General features: G+C 31.9%; 1 protein-coding gene and 1 pseudogene across 1 annotated transcript in view; one reads left to right on the top strand and one right to left on the bottom strand.

Annotated features, from left to right (window-relative positions):
- The first annotated feature begins 325 nt into the window (after positions 1-325).
- LOC145286027 (band 7 protein AGAP004871-like) overlaps positions 326-24,331 on the top strand; it is a 124,099-nt gene continuing 100,093 nt past the window's right edge. The window contains exon 1 of the mRNA XM_080134646.1: positions 326-1,311. Within this exon, the coding sequence (XP_079990772.1) occupies positions 1,254-1,311 (58 nt within the window). The 5' untranslated portion in view covers positions 326-1,253. The remainder of the gene's footprint in view (positions 1,312-24,331) is intronic.
- On the bottom strand, positions 13,401-13,534 carry LOC145286748 (U2 spliceosomal RNA; annotated as a pseudogene).

Raw genomic sequence — 24,331 nt, 5'->3', positions numbered from 1 at the left:
TATTTGGAGTCCAAACACAAACACACACACACATGAACGAAGGTATTTACTTGAAAATGGATGATGTCAATAAAGGATAAACGATAGCAATTAACAACTTTTTGACAAATTTTGTGACGTCATTTATTTTTCCATGGTAAAATACTGCCCTCGTAAGGCACTACCCGGCCTTCGGGTTGGGATCAAAATGCAATATATATCTTTTTTTATAAGAAGGAGAGATCTTTCTCTACTGAGATAATTTTATTCCAATCAAGAGTGACCCTGGTTGGGGAGCTGGATATCAGCAGCACAATAAAACGCTCTCGTCTCAGATCCAACCGTCGCATTAGGGCCGTGAGCATTCTTGCCTGCCTTGCCTTCAGGTTGAGATTGAAGTGTAAAATTGTTCTATTTTCGGTCAGAGTAGAATAGGCATCCTACTTGGCTGTGACAATTTTAATTTTTGCCATCAATCCAGTGCCCCACTGCCCCACTGCCCCAGTAGTCACCCTTTCGGGTCTGACTGGATGTCCCCCATTAAACCAATCTTCTCTCACACGCAACCCTTGTGGAGAGCATACACGAAAGGTCCATAGAGTTTTAGTGGTAGATTGATTATTACACTTAGTTGTGTTGTACTGTTGTGACGCCCTTTATGCATTATACAACTACTACGAAACGAAACTGTTGAAAAAGACGAAGGGGAGGGACATTAAGGATGTGTATTTTATAGTGAGTGAGTGACATTACGCGATCGTCAGGCGGCACTGAAGAAGAAAGAAAGAAAGCAACGCCTTTTTTCTTCTCATTTGTTGAAATATAACATTTTCTTTCTGTGGCAAGTATTCGTTAAGAGAGGAAAGAAAGCGTTCTCTGTGAAGAAGAAGAAGAAGAAGAAGAAGAAGAAGACAAAGAAGCAACAACTTGAGCTATATTACTACAACTACAATTCTGATAATAATCAACAACTCTCTCTCTCTCTCTCATATCTCTTCTTCATAAAACGAAAATCTGTAACAATAAGCAACAAACGTTGTTCATTATTTAACGAAACTCGACGCTAAAAAAAAAAAGATTTTTTTTAATCGCAACAAAGTTTGGTTGCATTTTCAGCCGCCGTCAAATTTCTTTCTTTTTTTTCTTTCTTTTTTTTTACGTTTTCGTTTTGTTTTGGATTTACCAAACAAATTATAAACACAGACGAATAATTCGACATATTCTTCTCCTTTATTATTATTATTATTGTTGTTGTCAAAATTGAGTCGATAAATATGTCTGCCACTCACCACGAATTCAAATCTACAACCGACGAGGCTTATGCAGGTCCATGTAAGTAAGAATTAATCTACATTTTTGAAAATGTTTGTGTTTTCAGGACGAAGGTGCCAGGGACATTTTTAGTTTCTTTTCTGGCGGAAACTTTGAATCTTTTTTTTTCTTTTTTTTTTTCTTTTAAATGAAAATAAATATATTCCGATTTTAGTAAAACTGATTAGTTCAATAACTACTTTGCTCCCTTTTCTTCTCTTTAAAGAAAACATCAAGAAAAATAAAATACTAATTTATCAGAAATGATTTCCCATCCCCCGTCTACATGAAATGCCTGAAATACTACACAAGAAGAAAAAAAATGGTACTTCTGCAGTTTACGAATCGTGCTACAAGTGAACGTTATTATTTAGAAACTGTTAACATGGGGAGGAGGGCTTTTCCCCCCTTTTAACTATTCTGTACTTTCAGCTAACAATTTGACAAGCAAATGATACCGTAAAAATTGGATTTAACTTAAAAATCCTATTTTCAAAAATAGCACGTTTCACATTCTGCATAAGTACCGAAAAACATTTGGTTTTAAACTGCATTCAAGCAACGTTTAATGATTGATTTTTAATTTTATGTGAAAACCTGAAATTCAAGCAACAACACCCTTTTGAGTGGATCAGCAACTCGTGTTCTTATTTTAAAATATTTTCTTACAATATAAATTAAATTATTTAATATAAATTGATTTATTTTACATCAAGAAAAACAAAAAACAAAAACTTATTTTTAATTCCCTCATAATAAAACAAAACAGAACAGTTTTTTTGTGTGTACTAATGTACTTGATCCGCGCTATTTTTTAAATCGTATTTCCAAGTTTAATTAAAGTTTTATGATATGCTTTTTTGGTACTCCTGTGTAGAGAGTGATCCGTGCTGAAATAATAACGTTATTTAAAAAGTCATTCTTAACATGGGGCGGGGAGGATGTTTTGTACCTATTCTGTACTTTAACCTTACAATTGAATAAAAAAAAAATCCTAAAACTTTAATTAAACGTGTAAATACGATTTAAAAATAGCGCGGATCACTCTCTGCATTAGCACCGTTTTTTTTTTTTATTCAATTGTAAGGTTAAAGTACAGAATAAGTACAAAACACCCTCCCCTCCCCGTGTTAAGAATGGCTTTCTAAACAACATTATTTCAGTATGGATCAATAAATGCACTAATATCAAATGATCAGTCAGTTCCTGATCACCTTATAACAGAATGAGTAACCATTTGTTTTTTTTTTTTGTTTTTTTTTGCATTTACCAAAATGGCGGCTAATTTAGAAATACAGAAAATGGTTACTCGTTCAGTCCTAGGCTACCTGGTCAATAGTCAAGAACTGCTGATCATTTTATGTTTTTCGGGGGTACTTTCTGCAGTCATTCTAATTTTCTTAATAAAATAAACGAGTTGGTTGTTATGTAAGTGAAAGTTCTGAAAGCTATTTACAGCCAAATTGAAATTAAAACATTATCTGCAAAAAATAAGTTATAGTTTTATCATAAAACTTATTTTTTGCAGATAACTTTTCTGTAACATTTTCGTTGAATTGATAAGTGACCAAACGATACTAGAATAATTTAACTTTGAAAATCGGCAAATCAGAAAAGTCCACAGTAAACAGTGTCCTAAACTTCATCCGTAATGTCAGATGTAATAATATAACAGCTGACGAGTTTCAGTTTCCCAAATTTATTTATTAAATTGTAAGGTGAACGTACAAAGCAGTTAACACCCCTCTCCATGTTAAGAATGACTTTCTAAATTTTCTGTAGTTTACTCGCCGTGGGATTTTTGTTCTGTGTTCCCAAAATCAACATTCGATCATCATCCGGTCCCTTTTGATTTTGCGGTGGGTGTAAAGTTCTGTGAAGTCCACCCTCCCAGGCTTTGCCTTCTCTTTTTGAGAAAGGGTTAGTTTATTGTTAATCGTCTGTGACCCCCTCATCGGGGAATGCTGACGGGGTTGCCCAGGCATATTTTCCAGATCACTGCCCCTCCTCTGGGACGCTGACATCTCAACCCCACTTTCCAACCTTGGTGTAGTTTTTGCAGTGGAGGAGCGGTTTACTGGTCGTGCTCACGTGCTGTATCTTATTTCAGCACTGCCAGTAAACTGCAGATTTAGAAAACCATTCTTAACATGAAAACGTGAGTATGAAGGTTTGAATTATTTTGTTCTTTCACCTAACAATTTACGAAAAAAAAAAATTAGAATTTGACAAACAACAAGAGTAAAAAACCTAAAATGGGAAATCCTTTAACATCAAGAACTGAATCTGATGACGCCGTATACTTTAGTTTGGCTAAAATTTTATTTGGAAGGGAAAATGTAGACGAAATATGTAAAGACTCCCGAGCAAGCACGTACAGCTAGTTAATGTAATAATCGATGTTATTTTACATGCATGCATCTCTACACTTAAAAAGAACAAAAAAAAAAAAAAAAGTGTTATTTTAACTTCTGTTAAGGAATAAAAATAGAATAGAAAGGTGTTACTAAATTCTGAATTTTATTACAAACAAAACAAAAAAAAACGTCAACATGAAATTAGTGTTTTGGTTGTGTTTGCTAATTTTGTACATTTCACATGCAAAAATCCACGAGTTCTTGTTTTTAAAAGGATTGGTTTTTAATTTCATGTGAAAGACTTTCGTTTCACACATTTTATAAACAGTATAATTTGCTTCCCTGCCAGGCGGTTACACACCAGCTCGCGTGGTTTTGAGAAAAGCGCACTTAGTCGTCACCATCGAGCTTTCGGTAGTGACGTCTCGGGTAAGCGCATTCTGACCTACAAAAAATGTCTGAGCAGCAGCACGATCGACACTCCCTGATAGCCGTGCCTCAAGCGATTAGTAATAAACTAACCTCTTCTCAGAAGGTAAAATCTGGGAGGACGGTGAACCTCCTACGACTGGGCAAAACCATTCCTCAGTCCGACAGCAACGGAGAAAGAAATCGCTGGTAGATTGATTTGGACGCTAGGAATCTCTTGCCAAGTAACCCTGAAAAGGGAGCTAATTCATGAGCAGCTGATTATTAAAAGTGAAGGAAAGTTTTGGGTTGGTTTTGATATTAAACTTACTATAAAACGACCAGTGCTATAAAATTACGAGACAACTTCAAGTGTTTCTTGGCTGGACATAACTTTGTTTTTAGTTACTACTAGTATGGGTGCCCGGGTGTTTGGAGGTGTGTGTTGAGCAAAAAAAAAAAAAAAAAAAGTGGTAGTAGGAAGGCAGGCTCGAACCTGTTCCGCGAAGGAGGAAAAGAATGTGAAAAAAAAACCCTGACGCCTTTGCTGTTACGACAACCGCCAAACCGGAAGTGACGTAGGTTTAAATTAAGGTTAGACAATCGAAAAGAGAGGATGACTTTCGACAATATTGGCGAAAAAAGCGACCCCTCCCTGTAGAAAAGTGCCCAGCTGAAGGTGAAGAAATTAATGTTTTTAGCCAATTTTTCGATATTTGGCACCTGAAAGGTCGAACTTCAAAACGATACTGATCTAGTAAAAATCCGTCGCCTCTATCGAAAGTTTTAGGCAGACATGCAAACATACATACATACATTTATATATTGATAGGTCAAATTTTCGATCCAAACTGATTAAAAATTTTGCTGTATCTCTGAATACCCTTTATGTAAAGAATAATTTGGTAGAGACCGCAGAGGTAAATTTTTTTTAACTTTGACCCCTATTATGACCTATTAGCATTTATTGTTTTGGGCTCAAATCAAGTTATTAAGTTAGATCTGTCCAAGGAACCTATATCTAAAATTTCAAGTGTTTATACCCAAAATTGGCGGAGGAGTTTGGTAGAGTTCTCAAAGGTGAAATCGTTGAACTTTGACCCCTTAACAGCCAAATTTCTGGCTGAAAATGGATTACGAAGATTTTCCCAAATCTCAGTACTCTGTATATCAAATTTTGAGTCTGTAGATTTAAAATTAACAGTTTTTGCGTAGGGAAATGTACACAAACAGACATTTTCACTTATATATATATATATATATATAAGATAGATTAATTGGATATTTATTGAAATAAACAATACTGTAAAAGTGGCGACTATTCCGAACCGTAAGTTGCCATATAAAGTAGACTGTTTTTCTTTTCAAAACAGAAACATCTTATAGAAAAAAAAAAAAATTTAATCTATAAAAAGAAAATGGTTATTTGGCAGTAACTACGGTACTCTTCTGTTATGGAGACAAAAATATCGAATCACGTGGTGATTGAGTGGAAATCAAATACTTTAACAAAATCTTCTCTGGTGAACTTGTGCTCCCTTGATGTAAATACCTGCAGCAGCAAAATCTCACCCCTATATTATAGAGTTCTGTATAAGCTGCCAAGCCTTTTACTTTAATAGTTTCTGCCTTGAACTGCTAGATTTGGGAATTTTCTCCTTGTTTCCTGCTAAATGTAATGTGAAGACATCTTGCTGCTCACTTACCTACATAGTGCGCCCTAAATAGTAAATATACTCCATTAAAAATCGTTCCCCAAAATAACTGGATTCAACATTAAAAAACAAAAACAACCAAACTAACCTAAATAGTAGCTCTTTACATCCAAGTGGCAGTATGCTTTATTTGGAACGAATAGAAAGTAAATAAAATATATTGCAAAGTCTGATCACATATCTACCATTGTGGCATGGTAGAGTAAAACATCACCAAGAACCAATGCATGTATATTGGGTGACAATAAACTCCTAAGTACAATGAGTATAGAATTAAATACAATATAGGAAACAATGATAAATACTAGATTAGTGTGTGTGTGAATTACATCTGGTTTCGGCATGATAACTAACGAGGTATATATTAGTAATACTATGCATCTAAATAGGATTGGGTTTAAAATTCCATGGTGCAATAGATAAATGTGTTGAGTAACAATCAGTTGTAAATGAAAGCATTTTAGAGGTTCAAATTCAATCTTCACTATATACAATAATAACTAAGAATAAAGATTACTTAACACTTCTACCTGATTATGACAGATGAAATGAGAAGAATCTACCACTTGATGGAATAAATGGTTTAGTTTGAAATTTCTAATAGATTCCTGAGTTTGGAAAGATTCACCTGAAGGTTGGAGCTTACATCAGCCAAAATGTGAAAATAAAAAACCAAAATAATCTAAATGATACAAATTATTAATGCTTATCAAAAATTGTAAAACATTGTTCAAAATTGTTTGAAAAAAATGTTGAGTTTAAAAAGTTGTTAGGAGGAGGAGGGGCCTAATATCTGAGTAATGTAGCGAATGAATAAACTGAAATGTATTTTGCGTTGAATTTAATTATATACATATATATATACGAGGGGAGTGCAATAAATAATGCTCCTGACCCACTTCACATAACAGTAGAGCAACAAAACTTGGCACAGTTATTAGTCTTTCTCTACATAGGAACCACCCAGAGTTATGCATTTCTCCCATCATTTGATGCAGCTCTGGAGACCGTTTTTGTAGAACACTCCAGGTTGGTCCTCCAACCACGACGTGACTTCAGAAATCAAGGCTGCATCATCTGGGAAACGCTTTCCTTTCAAAAACAACTTCAGCTTCTGATCTGGCCATATGCGAGTTATGAACCGGAGCGTTGTCCTGCAGGAGGAGGGTACCTTTGCTGATCTTGCCCTGCCTCTTGATTTTGATAGCTTCCCTTAATTTCCTCAAATGTGAAGCATAATAGGCTCCTGTAATTGTGGTACGTTTTGCCAGGAAATCTATAATCACTACTCCGTCCTGGTCCCAGAAGACTGAGCATGACCTTGCCAGCGGAGGGCTGTACCCTTGCCTTCTTTGGAGGTGGTGAGTCCAAGTGCTTCCACTGCAATGACTGGGCTTTGGTCTCTGGATCATAGTGATGAACCCAAGTTTCATCCTGTGTAATCAGTCTTTTGAAAAACTTTGACTCATCTTCTTGGCACATCTCCAAATTCATCCTCGAGCACTCAATGCATTCTCGCTTCTGGAATGGTATGAGCAACCTGGGAATCCATCTGGCAGACACCTTATACATATGCAAATGGTCATGAATAATAGTTTCCACAGACCCTGTACTAATCTTGACATCTTGGGCTACTTGGTGAATAGTAATGCGTCGATCTTCCAAAATGGCTGCCTCAACTTGACGGACAGATGCCTCATCAATGGCAGAAGGGGGGCGGCGACCAGGTCTGGGAGCTGTTTCCACAGACTTCTGGGCATGTTTGAATTCACAATGCCAGCGTTTTACGAGGTCATATGATGGGGCATTATCACCATAAGTTTCTTTCATTTCATCAAAAGTATCCTGTGGTGTGCGTCCTTTCAAATACAAAAACCGAATCACTGCTTGACATTTAACAGGCTCCATTTCACACCTGACTCAGTTCAAACACCTGTAAAACAGAAACCACAATTAGTTCAGAGCTGTACTTTGCCACATAACCCTTAGAGATATAAATCATTGCACATGCAAAATTTCAGCTAGATCAGACAACTGGAAGTGGGTCAGGGGCATTACTTATTGCACACCCCTCGTATATGTTTTTTAAAGTTATACTCGCTGACTTGTTTGCTTGACCAGTGTTTGTTTGGGAGTAGGTAAGGGACTTCAATTTTAATTTACAACTTAGAATTGTATGACAACTTGTTGAAAATCTAAAGGAAAATTGGAAAGGACAATATTAAGCTTTTTTATCCTTAAAAGAAAAACATTCATAAATAGAAATGCTATATCAAAATGAAAACATTGTTAATGTCCTTTTGTAAAACAACTTGTAAACCATCCACATGATCAGTATATTAAAATATTTATTTCTATTGTATGTTAATTTGAATTTAGCTTTTTAATCCCACTTTCAGTGCAAGAAATGTTCCCACATCATAGATATACAGATCAACTGTTTCATATAAGTTGATCATTACATTAATTAATGATCATTACATTAATTAATGAATTAAAAAGAAATGTACCCAAACTAAACACAACTTCCATGAACAGTTTCCTTCCAAGAACTTTCTATTTGTAGTACATTTTTCTATGGGACTGCTTCCTTGCTGACTATAACATAGTCGTCTTCAAGTTCAATGTCAAACTCTTGCCTATCCTAACCATCATTTCCAATTCTCTCATGTTATTATTCATTATCCAATTGACAATCTCATTAATGTTTATCCTCTATATCTATAAGTGACTTTTGACTCTTGGTAAGTGGTGACTCCTTAGTATTTGGTAATTCTTTTGACTATTACTCTTTTTATTAATACTCATGTCAGCAATTGTTTACTCAAGATCTGTTTAAAACTATTTGTATTTTGTTTGGATCCTTCTAAAATCGTATTAATTCAAATTCTATTCATAGGAAACAAATTGACCATTTAATTTTTTCATTTAAATTAGGTTTCTTTTTCTATCATTCATATTTTTCGAATACGAAGTTGCAATGATCCACTCAAATTATAATTACTTAATTATATTTTCTTCTATGGAAATATGAAAAACTTTTATGTAATAAATTGTTCCCCCCCCCCCCACACACACACTTTTAGTTTATACAAAGATTTTTTTTTCTTTGCTTTTATAAACTTTTCGTTTCTATTTGTTTATATAAAAATCTTTTACTTTGCAGTCAAAATATGCGTTTTTAATGTTCATCTGATGTACCATTTTAAATTTTATTGTATTGCTATTTGTATTAACATGTACAAAATGTTTCACTACATACATAGTTATTTATCCTTCAATGATTATTTTGTCTTTAACTAAGTTGATAAGTTTTTTGTTTTTTGTTTTTTTTATTTTTGGCGGGGCGGAGTAGCTATGTTGGCTTCTTCATAGATTTTAGAAATGTCTATAATAATAATAATCAATAGAATCATTTTTGATGTTCAGAGGATGATCAGGATCTCCTACATAATCATTAAGATATTTGTGTTAATTTCTTTTTCATTAAACAATTTTTTTTTTCGTTTGCTATCACCGAACTTTCTTTTGGTTCCTCTGTATTTTCATTTCCTGATCGAATTGTTTGGCTTCTGATATCATCAAAAGAATTTTGGTTTGGTTTGGTTGTTTTTGTTTTACGGCATATCAACCCTTTTCGGGTTGTTTAATGCCAAATCCAAAGATTTTGAAGAAAATATTTTTAATAGAATATATTTGTTGTTTTCAAGTCGGTTTCTATTCAACCCATAGTTGGGACCCTAACAGATACTACCACTCCAGGTCAGAGTGGACCTGGGAGCAATGGCAATTAAAGGGTGGCTCCACACTCCCCAAAGCCTGCAAACTGGAGCCTCACCATTGGATATAGTTTAAAAGAATTTTCATCTGCTTGCTTAGATTCTTTATAACATATCTTTTTTTTTAATCTTAGCCAAAGTGTAATATTTGTTCTAGACTACACTTAATCTTTTCTCTCTTCAATCAGTGAAGCCAACCTTCTAGACTGAGGCAATTTTAATTTTTGTGCCAATCCACAGTGGCTTTTTTATTTTTTTTTAGATATAGATTTTCTTCCACATTAAAAATCGACTTTGTTTAATTTTTGCCTAATGAGTAGGCAAGTAAATAGTTTTTTCATCTCTTTCTGGAATATAAATCAAATAAGCTGGGCAGACATGAACCTATAACTTTAGAACCCCGTTATATATTGATGATGATTAGCTTATCATGAAATGATACATAAAAAATTTGATTAAAAAATAATCCAAAAATAATCCAAAATTTTAGAGATTTGAGCCTGGAAACCCTAATTTGGAAATAATGGGCCCAAATTCTGAAAATTGTTTTATGGTTGAAAGCTCATTATTGGAAGCATATCAGGATGTGGAATATAAGTAAATGTGAATTTAATTAAAATCATATTTCGGATCTGAAATACCCAAACCCTAATTTGGAGATAAAAGCATGTTAGATATGATTGAATTATACACCTGCATGCATCAAATGCGCATAATTATATGCAACACATGTGCATAATTATATGCGTAATTATATTCACGTGTGCATAATTATATGCATCACATATGCGTAATTATATGCATCACATGTACATAATTATATGCATCATGTACATAATTATATGCATCACATGTGCATAATTATATGCATAATTATATTCACGTGTGCATAATTATATGCATCACGTGTTCATAATTATATGCATAATTATATGCATCACATGCGTATAATTATATGCATAATTATGCATCACATGTGCATAATTATATGCATAATTATATTATCACATGTGATAATTATATGCATCACATGCGCATAATTATATGCATCACATGTACATACTTATATGCATAATTATATGCATCACATGTGCATAATTATATGCGTAAGTATATGCATCACACGCACATAATTATGTGCATAATTATATGCACAGTTATATGCATTACACGTGCACAATTATATGCATCACACGTGCATAGTTATATGCATTACATGTGCATAGTTATATGCATTACATGTGCATACATCATACAATAAGTATTGCACCAAAAATTTTACTTTATTCAGCAACAATCATCTTTTATATAGTGATAAACTTATTCCAATGCGTCTCTAACTATTCAATGACTTTTTTTATGGAACAATTTGTCTTTGGCCTCAAAATATGCTTCAATTTCCGATATTGCATCTTCATTGGGCCAAAATATCTTTCCCTATTTCTTCTTTTGAAATCTGCAAATAATCAGTAGTGTATGTAGGTCAAATTTGAAGAATAGGCATGGAATTATTCAAAGTGCAATTTGTGTAGTTCTGCAGTCGACTTGTAACATGGTGCATTGTCTTGTTGGAAGAGAACTTTTTTCATTAGTGGCTGTTTTTATTTTTTTTTACATTTCTTCCTGCAACTGCATCAATATGCATATCTATATAATATGCACTTTTTGATGGTTCTTCTTTTCTCAAGAAACATAATACTTTGTGTGACAAAACTATATGTACCTTTCTCGACAACATTGTGTGCTGTGAATTTCTTTTCATTTTCTCTTCTCATTCCTGTTGCAACGAGATCAGGCTGTCTGAAGATGGCTTCCTTACTCAAAACACACCAACCAAGAATATTATAAACCCTTTCCCTTTGCAGAACTAAATCATGTTCTGCAGGGCCGGAAATAAAAACAGCAAAATCCACTACAAGTCTTTACTCTTATCTCTATCTTATCCTACAAAATCAGTAAATCGGAACCCATGAACAAATATAGGAAAATGTAAACAACTCAAAGTATAAAACTTCTTTTTTTCTCTGCCCTGTCGGTAGAACATCAGAATAAGCAGAGTGCCCCCCCTGGCAGAGGGTAAAAATCACTCAATGAGGCAACCAGTTAGCTGTGAGTTGCTACCAGTAGCGCTTTACGTGATCCTGGTGACTGAGCTGACCTAGGCCTGGATGCATAGAAGTCTAGGCACTGCAACACATCACTTCGGTTCTTACTTTGGCTAGATGGGTGGTCAGAGAGGCCCAATCTGATTAATTGGTCAGTCATGCCAAGCCCTAGCACTTACGCCCAAAATGCCAACTACGAAAGCAAAGAACAAAACTCAAAGGTACTTCAACATTTTCATCGCTACCAAAAATAGGCAAAGCAAGTAAATACAAGGTGGTGGCAAGGTTTAATCAATTGGGAAAACCAGAACTCAACACTTTATCTGAACATATGTATTTTTGAGGACATAATGAACAAGAAATAGAAAGTGCTTGAGAACTCCTTATTAAAAAAGTATATCTTCCATGTAACCCCAACATGGTCAAACCCAAAATACATGGCTGAAAAAACAAATATTCCCCCTCAAAACCCTTAAAAGAAACCATTCTAATGACTCTGACCTTTCTAGCTCAGATGACGAAAAAAGATCCAAAACTAGGAAAATCGTACAATCTATATGCGAAAAAAACTCCCCAAGATTCCTAGTTATCAAGTTAATAGAAAAGAAAAAAAATTGAAAACTGATCACCTTTTCTAATAGAAAAAATATTACCAACAAAAAGTAAACCTGAAACATTTAAAAAAAAAACAAAAGATGGAAGCTTACTAGTCAGAGTAAGCAATCATAAAGATGACCAAACTCTACTTAAAATGAAGAATTTCCATGAGTGTAAGTGCAAAGTCTTTCCCCATGAAAGACTAAGCACTTCAAAAAGAGTTATTCAAAGCTATGAACTATCATTAGCAACAGAGGAAGAATTAAAAACCAAATTAAAAAAATAAGTAGTCAGCCACGGCCATGTAAACATAAAAAGACAATAAAATAACGCATACACATATTAACTTTCAACACCCCAACAGAACCCAAAGAAATCAAGATTGGCTACTTAACCGTAAAAGTAGATCAATACATTCCAGCTCCGTTAAGATATTTCAATTGCCAAAAATACGGACATCATAAAGAAGTCTGTAAAGGAAAAAGAATATGTGGAAAATGAGGCAACAGAGAGCCAGACCATACCGAAGAAGGCGGTATAGATGAGGTGAAATGCGCTTACTGAAGAGATCACCCGGTCTTCTCTAAAATATATAAAACAAATAAAAAAAATAATGGAAGTAAAGTACAAAAAAAATAACATTCCCAGAAGCCAGAAAAATAGTTGATACATACTTGAAAGACAACACATATGCTGAGACGACAAAAAAGACAACTAAACCATACCAACATAATGAAATACATGATCAATATAAGGAACTGATAAACTTATTACATTAAACATTAAAGAATGGATAGAATTTCAAAATAGTCTAAAAGAAAAATACTCAACTCTGGACAACAAAACAATAGAAATAATAAATCCAAACAAAGAAAATAAGATTACAAGAGAAACATTAAAAAATTATCACAGAAACCAACAAAACAATCACCAGAAACTAATAAAAATATAATCAATGATAAAACAGCAAAAGAACGCTTCAGAAAAGAAGAAAATCAAACAATGGACACTCAAAACAGATTCCAAATACTAGAAAAAATGGAAACCGAAAACACCATGGATTAAAAAACAAAAAACAAAACAAGTACCTATTTACAATGTCTCCCCACGGGACAGAGTTAGACACCAGGGTCGTTTTTTAATGTGGAGAAAAAGTACAAAAATAAAAAATTGTCTCAGTCGTGAAGGACTGCTCCTCTGCCAAAAGAGAACAAGAAATGGAAGTGCAGCATCTGAAGGACAGATACTACACTTTGATCTTGGCCAAAAGGCCAAGAAGCAGCCAACACAGTAACATCCCAAACAAGATCCATATCAGCATCCAGATCCAAACAAAAAAAAAGAAAAAAGCATTTCACCAAAGACACAAACTCCAACAAATGGCAAACAACCTCTGAAGAGATGGAAATAGGACAATTAAAAACCCCCATGGATACCCTAATCGCCCCAAAAAGCTTATAAATGCACAAACATGAAATGGTCTAATGACTCCAATAGAAGTACAACAAATACATCCACACATAAGATTCTACAATGCAACTATAGAGGAACAAAAGCAAACCTCAACAAAGTACAGTTGCTAATAACAAAATTGAACCCAACCATTATCTGTCTACAAGAAACTTTTCTTAAAGATGACCAAAAAATAAACATTAAAAAATATCAAGAATATAACTACATGAAAAACTCTGATCTTCGTGCTTCAGGAGGCACATCTATCCTAGTCCTGATGTACCTCATAGCCACATAGAACTGAAAATGAACCTACAGGCGTCAGCTGTAAAAATTACTTTAAATAAACAAATAAACATTTGTTCTATATACATTCCTCTTGGTGAGAAAATAAAAGAAAATGAATTACAAAATATAATCAAACAACTCCCCACACTATTTATAATACTTGGAGACTTTAAGTGCCACAGCTCAAGCTGGGGCTGCAACAAAACAAATCAAAAAGGCAGAAACATGGAAAGATTTATAAACAAAAATGATCTTTATGTATATAACAACCAATCCCCAACATACATGTGCCCATACACAGGAAAATATTCTGGAATAGATCTGATAGATAGACCTTACATGATCCAACCATATTTTTGGATTTCTCATGATAGTTGTGGAAGTGACCACTTCCCATTATCCTTGAAACTTTAAGCTCTACCATGAAAATAAAATTTCCAACTGGAACTCAAACAAAGCAAATTGGGAAAGTTTTTTAAACAATCTGTTTCATAGAACTAGCTTCAAACTCTAACATCGATAAAGATCAAATCTCTCACTTCAGTAAAACAATAACTTCCATAGCAGAGATGCATTCCAAAATACTTCAAAAACGCTAAACACAACTATCCCTAGTTCAATGAAAAATGCAAAAAAGCAGTACAATTGCGCAAAGTTACCCTACGCAAATTCAATATACACCCAACATCAGAAAACGTGAATTCCTTCAAAATGTGCAGGGCTAAAGCGCAGCAAATCATCAAACAATCAAAACGTTCTTCATGGAGAGAATTTATATCCAAGATTAACTCTAAAACAAAAACTGTATGGAACATGATTAGAAAGATCTTTGGAAAAAAACAAACACCCCTCTCAAGCATTTACCCATCAACAATGGAAAAATAACTGATCCTAAAGAAATAGCACATTTGCCCAAAATTTAGCTCAAAATTCCTCTGCAACAAACCACAACCAAAAATTCCAGAGCATCAAAAGAAAAGATGAAAAAGTAAACCTTGACTTTCATTCCAAGAACACAGAAACATATAATTTACCTTTTACTCTGACTGAATTGTCAGACTACCTCAGCCAATCTTGCAACACTGCAGTAGGACCTGACAATATTCTCTATGAATTTAAATAACTGCCAGATCCTTAAAAAAAACAACTTTTACTAAACATTTTCAACAACATTTGGTCCAGTGGGAACATGCCTAGCTCCTGTAAATGAGCCAATATGATTCCAATACCCAAAACTGAGAAAGACTTGTCTAATTCCTCCAACTACAGACCTATTTCCTTAACCAGTTGTCTCTGTAAGACTTTAAAGAGAATGGTCAACAACAGATTAACATGGATACTTGAAATTAACAATTTACTGACTGATTTTCAGCCAATCTACAGAAAAGGATATAACACCATAGATCATCTAGTCTGCTTTGAAACACTTATCAGAAATGCCTTCATTAGAAAAGAACATCTAATTGCAGTTTTCTTTGATCTCGAGAAAGCATTTGACACCACATGGAAATATGGTATAATGCAAGATCTATAAAACTTTGGCCTCAAAGGCAAGGTACCAACATTCATTAAAAATTTCTTATTCAACCATTTCAAAGTTATATATGGAAAAACTCTTTCTGCGGAAATGGGCATCCTACAGGGAAATGTACTATCAGCCACACTATTCAACATGAACAGTATAACAAAAACTTTAAACCCTGGAGTAGACTATTTTCTCTGTTGACGATTTTCTAATCTGTTACAGATCCAAACACATCTACACCATAGAACGTCAACTGCAACAATCTCTCAATAAAATCAGTGAGTAGGTCAACGAAAATGGCTTCAAATTCTCCCCAACTAAAACCAAATGCATACACTTCTGCCAGCAACGAAAACTACATTTGGATCCCTCTCTTAAACTCAATAATAGAGAAATACCCGCAGTTGAAGAACATAAATTCTTAGGCATTGTCTTTGACAAAAAACTAACCTACAAACCTTACATAAAATATCTGAGAGTTGAATGCAATAAATGAATTCAACTAATGAGTGATTGCAAATACTAACTGGGGATCAGATCGACAAGTTCTAATAAAACCCTACAGAACATTAATCTGATCAAAACAAGACTGGCTTAAATAGGAAATCCTATTTAAAAGCATTAGAAACAATCCATAACAAGGACTCAGACTGACACTAGGAGCCTATAGCAGAAGCAAAACAATTACTCCAAATGAACTCCAGAAACACAAAAGTGCCCAACACTGACTACAAACTGCTAATTAATAACTTTATTATATCCAAATGGCAAGACTATGGAACTGGCGCAAAAACTTTACCAAATCAAACCCATCCTCAAAGTATGGGCAGAAGTTAAAGTCTCTAATAGGAAAACAAGGAAAGAAGTAATAACAGCAAGACTCCAAATAGGACATACCGTTGCCACCCATTCATATCTATTAAGAGGTGAAAAAGCACCAAGAACCCTACACAGTGAAACATATCCTAACCAACTGCATAGATTTCAATCGAATACGAATAAAATACTATCAAGAAATCAATCTGAAAGATATTTTTCACAAAGTTGATCCCAAAAACCTTTTAGAATTTCTGAAAGAAACAAAGTTGCATAACAAAATATAGTTGAAAAGAAAAAAAACACAAAAAAATATATAACTAGTGCTCACCAAAAAGCATTATTCTACTTGAGTTTCGATACCAACAAAATCTAGAAAAATAATAAACAAAACCAATTCTTCAGCATTAAATAACCCAAAAGGGTTGATAACAGTAAAATAAGCCAACTAAACAAAACAAGTTCTCTTCTCATTCTGGCCATGTCGTCGTCTCCCATGCATTGGCAACTGCTGAGAGGATGTATTTACTCACAAGTATCAAAATAAAATGACAAGGCTCAAAAGGAAAACACAGACTCTGAGACTTTGTGTGTGACACCATCATGAGAAACATGTAAGTGTTAATGACTATATTTTAGTTTTGCTGCCAAGGCCTAGTTCATCAGTTGATGTCAGCATATCTGAAAACTATTTTTTACCTGTATTTTTATTTATTTTTTTTTCTACTTTCCAACACTTGGGAGAGTAAATAGTATCACATTTGCACATTCCAGAGGTCAAAATCTTGCCTGCTGATAGTTGCATCTTTGACTCCTTTAGAATTGAACGGCTTTCATCTGCCCATTTAACTAACAAGTTGACTCCAGAATAAAGTCGTAGATTCATATTTCATCCATTATGACAAATTATCACAATGCAAAAACTCCTTTTAGTTAATGTGAAATAGTTACAAACAATGCTCTGAATCGTCAATGCGTTTTTAATCAATTGTAAGCAAATGCAGCACTTTGAATGCAGTTTTCCTATTGACAAATACACTATCTTCTGATATCTTCAGTTTCTCTGCTATTGCAAGCAATTTCAATTTATGATCATCCAGAACAAATTTGGACTTTTTGATGTTTTCCACAACTGCTGAATTTGAGTGACCTGAGCATGACTGTATATAAAGTCAGCATACCACTTAACTGTTGTTTTCAACAGTAGGGTTTTAATAACACTTATCAAATATTGCTTTGCATAAACAGTATTTTTCCCATCAGAAATCAATGCTTTATTAATGCCAAAAATCAGATTTTTCCATTGTTTTGAAAATTTGTAACAATAGCTTCACTTGGATTACTGCAATTGGTAAAATGATAATTCTATTGGCTTAAATTTTGGCACATGCCATTTGAAGGTGAGTATAAATCCATGATTTTTTATTTTTTTTATTAGTGGTGACATCTATACGTTAGGCCCGTGACTTGTTGAGTGATCTGTTATATATAACAAAGTTTGAATATTTAGTTTCATTTTGCTTTGGAATTTGATTTCCATAAGAATCAATCTGTGTTATATAAAAGAATTGTTATATTATTACATATTCATTCAGCATGAATGAATATGTAATGAATTAAGGATTCCAATGTTTTATATTTGCTGTTATATTTATGCAGTTTGTCTTTTGACTCTTTATAGATTCAAGTTCCCTGAACTTGTGCTTTGCAATGGACACTCTGTAAACAGTTACATACTTTTAATACCATGGAGTTGCTTTTGTCCAAGAATCTGTAAATGCAATCTGTTTTCCTTGCATAGTTGATATGATATTGTCTAGTAACTTGTTTGCTTCAATGCCACAGTTTATAAAATGTATAAAATTTATAGTATTGTCCAACTCCTCGATAAGTTGGGGACTGTAAACAAGTACTATGTGAGCACTAGAATAGAATCTCTATGGAATTAATTTGAATAAGTGAATAAGTATTATGGCAGTTCTTTCTACTTCATAATCTTTACCGTGATGATTGTAAAAATGACTGTCATGTTAGGAATGATGCAATCAGTTTTGGATCGCAATTCGGTAGTGTCAATTATGTGCATCAAAGTTCTATTGCTTGTATTAAACATAGCATTTGCAATATTTTCAGTTGTAGATGTTCCTTATCACCTGTAGGATAGGTTTCTCCAAAGTCATTAATGTTTCTTTGCTTTGATCAAAATGCAGATTCAGGTCAATCTGAAAACTCGCAGAGCTTTGGAAACGCAGTTCGATAATCTAGTTTTGTTTCAGACGATGAATGATGAGTGATAGCATATTTGGAAGATCCAACCAAAACATTTCAGTAAATTACATAAAGGATAAAATTTGTTAATATCCAATTATTAATCAAAAATATTTATTAATGATTGTTAATATCCAACCAAAACATTTCAGTAAATTGCATAAAGGATAAAATTTGCTAATATCCAACCAAAACATTTCAGTAAATTACATAAAGGATAAAATTTGTTAATATCTAATTATTAATCAAAAATATTTATTAATGATTGTTAATATCCAACCAAAACACTTCAGTAAATTACATAAAGGATAAAATTTGTTAATATCAAACCAAAACATTTCAGTAAATTACATAAAAGATAAAAAATTTTAATGTCTAATTATTAATCAAAAATATTTATTAATGATTGTTAATATCCAACCAAAACATTTCAGTAAATTACATAAAGGATAAAATTTGTTAATATCTAATTATTAAACAAAAATATTTATTAATGATTGTTAATATCCAACCAAAACATTTCAGTAAATTGCATAAAGGATAAAATTTGTTAATATCTAACCAAAACATTTCAGTAAATTACATAAAGGATAAAATTTGTTAATATCTAACCAAAACACTTCAGTAAATTACATAAAGGATAAAATTTGTTAATATCAAACCAAAACATTTCAGTAAATTACATAAAAGATAAAATTTTTTAATGTCTAATTATTAATCAAAAATATTTATTAATGATTGTTAATATCCAACCAAAACATTTCAGTAAATTGCATAAAGGATAAAATTTGTTAATATCCAACCAAAACATTTCAGTAAATTACATAAAGGATAAAATTTGTTAATATCTAATTATTAAACAAAAATATTTATTAATGATTGTTAATATCCAACCAAAACACTTCAGTAAATTACATAAAGGATAAAATTTGTTAATATCCAACCAAAACATTTCAGTAAATTACATAAAAGATAAAATTTTTTAATGTCTAATTATTAATCAAAAATATTTATTAATGATTGTTAATATCCAACCAAAACATTTCAGTAAATTGCATAAAGGATAAAATTTGTTAATATCCAACCAAAACATTTCAGTAAATTACATAAAGGATAAAATTTGTTAATATCTAATTATTAATCAAAAATATTTATTAATGATTGTTAATATCCAACCAAAACATTTCAGTAAATTACATAAAGGATAAAATTTGTTAATATCTAATTATTAAACAAAAATATTTATTAATGATTGTTAATATCCAACCAAAACATTTCAGTAAATTGCATAAAGGATAAAATTTGTTAATATCTAATTATTAAACAAAAATATTTATTAATGATTGTTAATATCCAACCAAAACATTTCAGTAAATTGCATAAAGGATAAAATTTGTTAATATCCAACCAAACCATTTCAGTAAATTACATAAAAGATAAAATTTTTTAATGTCTAATTATTAATCAAAAATATTTATTAATGATTGTTAATATCCAACCAAAAATTTCAGTAAATTACATAAAGGATAAAATTTTTTAATGTCTAATTATTAATCAAAAATATTTATTAATGATTGTTAATATCCAACAAAAACATTTCAGTAAATTACATAAAGGATAAAATTTGTTAATATCTAATTATTAATCAAAAATATTTATTAATGATTGTTAATATCCAACCAAAACACTTCAGTAAATTACATAAAGGATAAAATTTTTTAATATCTTTGCTTGAATTGAATTTTTTGCTAACATCTTGTGCTCATCATTTTTGTGGTTTTCTGCATAATGAAATTGCAAGTGTCAGTTCTAAATAACAATCAATTTTGAAACCAGACGAAATCCAACCAGGATTATTATATTGTTTTTATGGTCGCAAACAGTGACCCCCCCCCTCCCTGCCAAACAAGTGACAAGACTGCAATTTACTATTATCAATAGGCATGATTATATTAATTTTGACATTTATTGATTTGTTGAACAACAAAGTGGCTCTTCTTTTCTGTTTGAATATTTTCTACAATTCTACAATTTTTTAATTCTTTTCCCATCAGTAGTAAGGGAAAGGTATGAACCTGAAATAAGGCCTTGACAATTTTTCAGGATTTTTTTGTCCATCACATAATCAAAAAGAGTAAAGCATTTGAATTTTTTTTTTACTATAAAAAATATCCGAATATTTTGGGGTTAACTACCCTAAAAAACTAAATTAACCATTACATTTTATGTGGTGGTGAAGGGAGACGTCTTTCAGGTTTAGGGACCTACCCCACTCCAGGTTGGATAAATTATCTCAATTTCAAATTTTTTTCTCCCATTGACCATTCACATTCCTGCTTCTTTTACTCAACAAAAACAAGTTTTATATCAGCATAAACTTTTTTACTAAATTTTTTTTTATATGGAGCAGACATTTTTTACAAAAAAGATTGAAATTTTTATCAAAATGACATAGTCTTTGAAGTCTTAAGCAATTTAATATTTGTCAACTTATTCATTTTTTTGTTTATATAATATATATTTTTGTGTATAACAGAAAAAGTATAGTCATTAAATATTTTAAAACTAACCTGACCACATACAAAGGAATGATAAAAACACATTTTATCAGTTCACACTAGATTAACCCATACATAAACTATTTTAATGCATTTTCTAGACTTTAATCATCCAAAACAAGAATTAGCAGATCTCATATTAAAATGCATTTCAATTTCCCATAGAATTCTTTAAAAATCTATCCCAAATTACCAGAAAATGGTTTGATAATCAGATATCAACTCTTACGTGCCAAAAATGGATTCAGCACCCTCAAAAACATATGATGATCATGAAATTTGGTAAAAACAAATTATTCATGTTTGTATAGATTTGAGACTTCCAATTAATACTGTAAAAAAGGGAGAAACTTTTTTGATCAAAGTTTTCTATCAAGAACATTTTAATATTGTTCCTGAGAAACTTATTTTCAACTAGAAATTTTCAGAATAGTAGCCAAATCCTGATTTCAAATTAAATTCTTCATATTTTATTTTTATTTATTTTTTTCAATCATTTCTTATATTTAGATATTCGGCCCAAATTTGAACTAAATTTTGATGTAATAATGATTATTTTTAGGGATCAGTTATGTATAATTGTTATAAATTACAAGCAAAACAATTTTAATGAACTTAATTTATACAGATGTTTAAATCTTGTGTGTTTGCGGAGTTAAAAAAAAATTATATAGAGATTTTAGAAACTTTTCCCAATCATAAGCCAATTTTTAATTGAAGCTTATTTTAGCAAATAATCTGAACATGAAACACTGTTAAAATCGCAATTCTGAAACTTTATACTGGAAAGTAATTTGAGTTAAAAACACAAAAAAAAAAACCCAAAAAACAAATGAGATCATGGCCTTTTTACATCTAAAATCTGATAAAAAGTTAACTTTGGATCTAATTTTTTATACAAACAAAGCATATAATACCAAAGTATGCTTGTTGCTTATGTCTTATTTTATTTATTTGTTTGGGGTGTGGGGAGATTTTTTTTCCGATTTTTCTTTCTTAAAATCTTGTCAGATGCTCTAATAATAATCTCAAATCTTTTGGTCTTTTCTTGCCATTTCTAGAAGTGACCTTCATGACCTTTTTGCTGTACCGTTCTGGTTTGGTGGTGATTATTCCAGTTTCTGTAAAATTTTTAAAACTAAACAAATAAATTCTGTTCCATTATCTGTTCTTAGTCTTTTCACTGCTCCAGAATGTGGTATATCAGCAAGACATTTTTCCATCTGCTGCTTGAGATTTATTTCTAAGAAAATAAATTGTAATGAATCCTGAATAATTGTGGATAAAACTTCTTACATATTTTGGTTTGTTTATCAATGTGAGTTTTATTGAACCTGTTAAATCACACGGGATTGAATCAATTTTATTTGACTTTTTGTTTGCTTTTTCTTTATTCGTACATTAACACATTTTGCTTGTGGTGCAAATTTTATGGAAAATTTATTTTTATTATTTACCTTCTTGCTTTTAACAGCTTATTCTGAATATCTTTATTACAGTGTCTTAAATACACCATCCATTCAGAGAATGTGCTTGCTTGGATTTAATACCGTTGAGAAAATAGTTTCCTTAAGTTTTTTTTTTTTTTTTTTTTTTTTTTTTTTAGTAAATGGGGTTATTTTTCTTATATATATATAATTCAATAATATGCTTTGTTTCATCAAAATGTTTATTTTGTGACTACAAGTATGCCAGAAAGGTTCATTTTAATAAGGTTTTTACTAAATGAGTTTGTCTTCTGCATCTTTCAGCGATTTTTTTTTTTTTTTTTTTTTTTTTTTTTTTTTTTTTCTAGCTGAGATTTTTCTACAAAAGTTTGTATGATGCATTCCCATTTTACAATTGTTTTTTTTTGTTGTTTTTTTTAAATGAGTGATTATTCTGTTCAGTTTTCCCCGTAGTTATAACATTGTAACTCCTTTTGTTTTTAAACTGCATATATAGTTTCGTTTTCTTACTGATAGTTTTCAGTCTCCTCTTGAAGGAAGATTTAAATTCTCTGAATTGTCATTTTTCTCTTTTTATTACTATAAAAAAAGTTTTAAAACTTTTTGATAATCCCTTTTAAAAGTATTATAATTAATAAATTGTTTACATTGACTGATGATCAATCCTTATAATCTGTAACTTTTGACTTAATTTTTCATGATCTCTGTTCTGTATGTAATGCAATAATTTTTTTTTTACTTATTTAGTCAGTTTGTGGGGTTTTTTTTTTAAATTGTTTTTGTGAAAGGTGAGTTTTTTTTTCAAAACTTTTGTTTTGTTTCTTTTTAATTTTTTTAAAGTATTATAAATTTCACTAACATGCTGGAGAAATGTTTAATAATTTGGTATTTTTTTAGATTAGGTCCACCTCCACAATTTTCCTTTCAATGACGACATTTATAGGTTTCAGAGTATGCTGAACACGCAAATTGCATTGAAATTTTGCGGAAATAAATAGTTGTATTATGCATTGTATTCTTCGGCGGCCATCTTTTTACGTGCACACGCGCCATAAACAAATACACACACGTAAAAAAGATGGCCGCCAAAGATTACAATGCATAATACAACTTTTTATATCTTGATAACTACTTATTTCTGCAAAATTTCGATGCGATTTTCGTATTTAGCATAGTCGAAAACCATTTCAAGTCGTCATTTAAAAGAAAATTGAGGAGGTGGACCTAATCTAAAAATTTACCAATAATTTTTAATCCCGTACGCCTCCCAATACATTGCTTCGTCAACAGGCGACCATTTTATATCTCCTGAAGACACTTCCGTATTTAGAAAAAAAATAAATAAATAAATAAAAAGTGACCGATTTACCCGAACGTGGTAACTAAAAAGTGAGTACCCCTTTCAAATGTTGAAATGATTTTTTTCTTTTTTCAATTTTTTTTTCATAATCTGGTTAGTGTTCAGTCAATAATAATCCAGTGAAAAAATTTCAAAAAACCTATCAGTATAGAAACTCCACCACGTAAGTAAATAAATAAAAAATGTTACGTGCGCATGCGTTAGCCTTGACTAGGGGGGGTACTAAGGGAACGACCATTAAATAATTCTGCGGGTCGCCATGGAACTCAACGCCCAAGGAGTACCAAAATAGTTTTCATGATCTGAAGAAATTTTCTTTTCGAAAAGTGGGTGATCACTTTTCCATGTAAATTTACCTTAAAATG

Source organism: Euprymna scolopes, chromosome 10 (genome assembly GCF_053919585.1).
Source record: "Euprymna scolopes isolate OS-2025 chromosome 10, ASM5391958v1, whole genome shotgun sequence".
In the NCBI taxonomy this organism is placed as follows: Eukaryota; Metazoa; Mollusca; class Cephalopoda; order Sepiida; family Sepiolidae; genus Euprymna; species Euprymna scolopes.
This window is presented reverse-complemented; position numbering and strand designations above follow the sequence as displayed.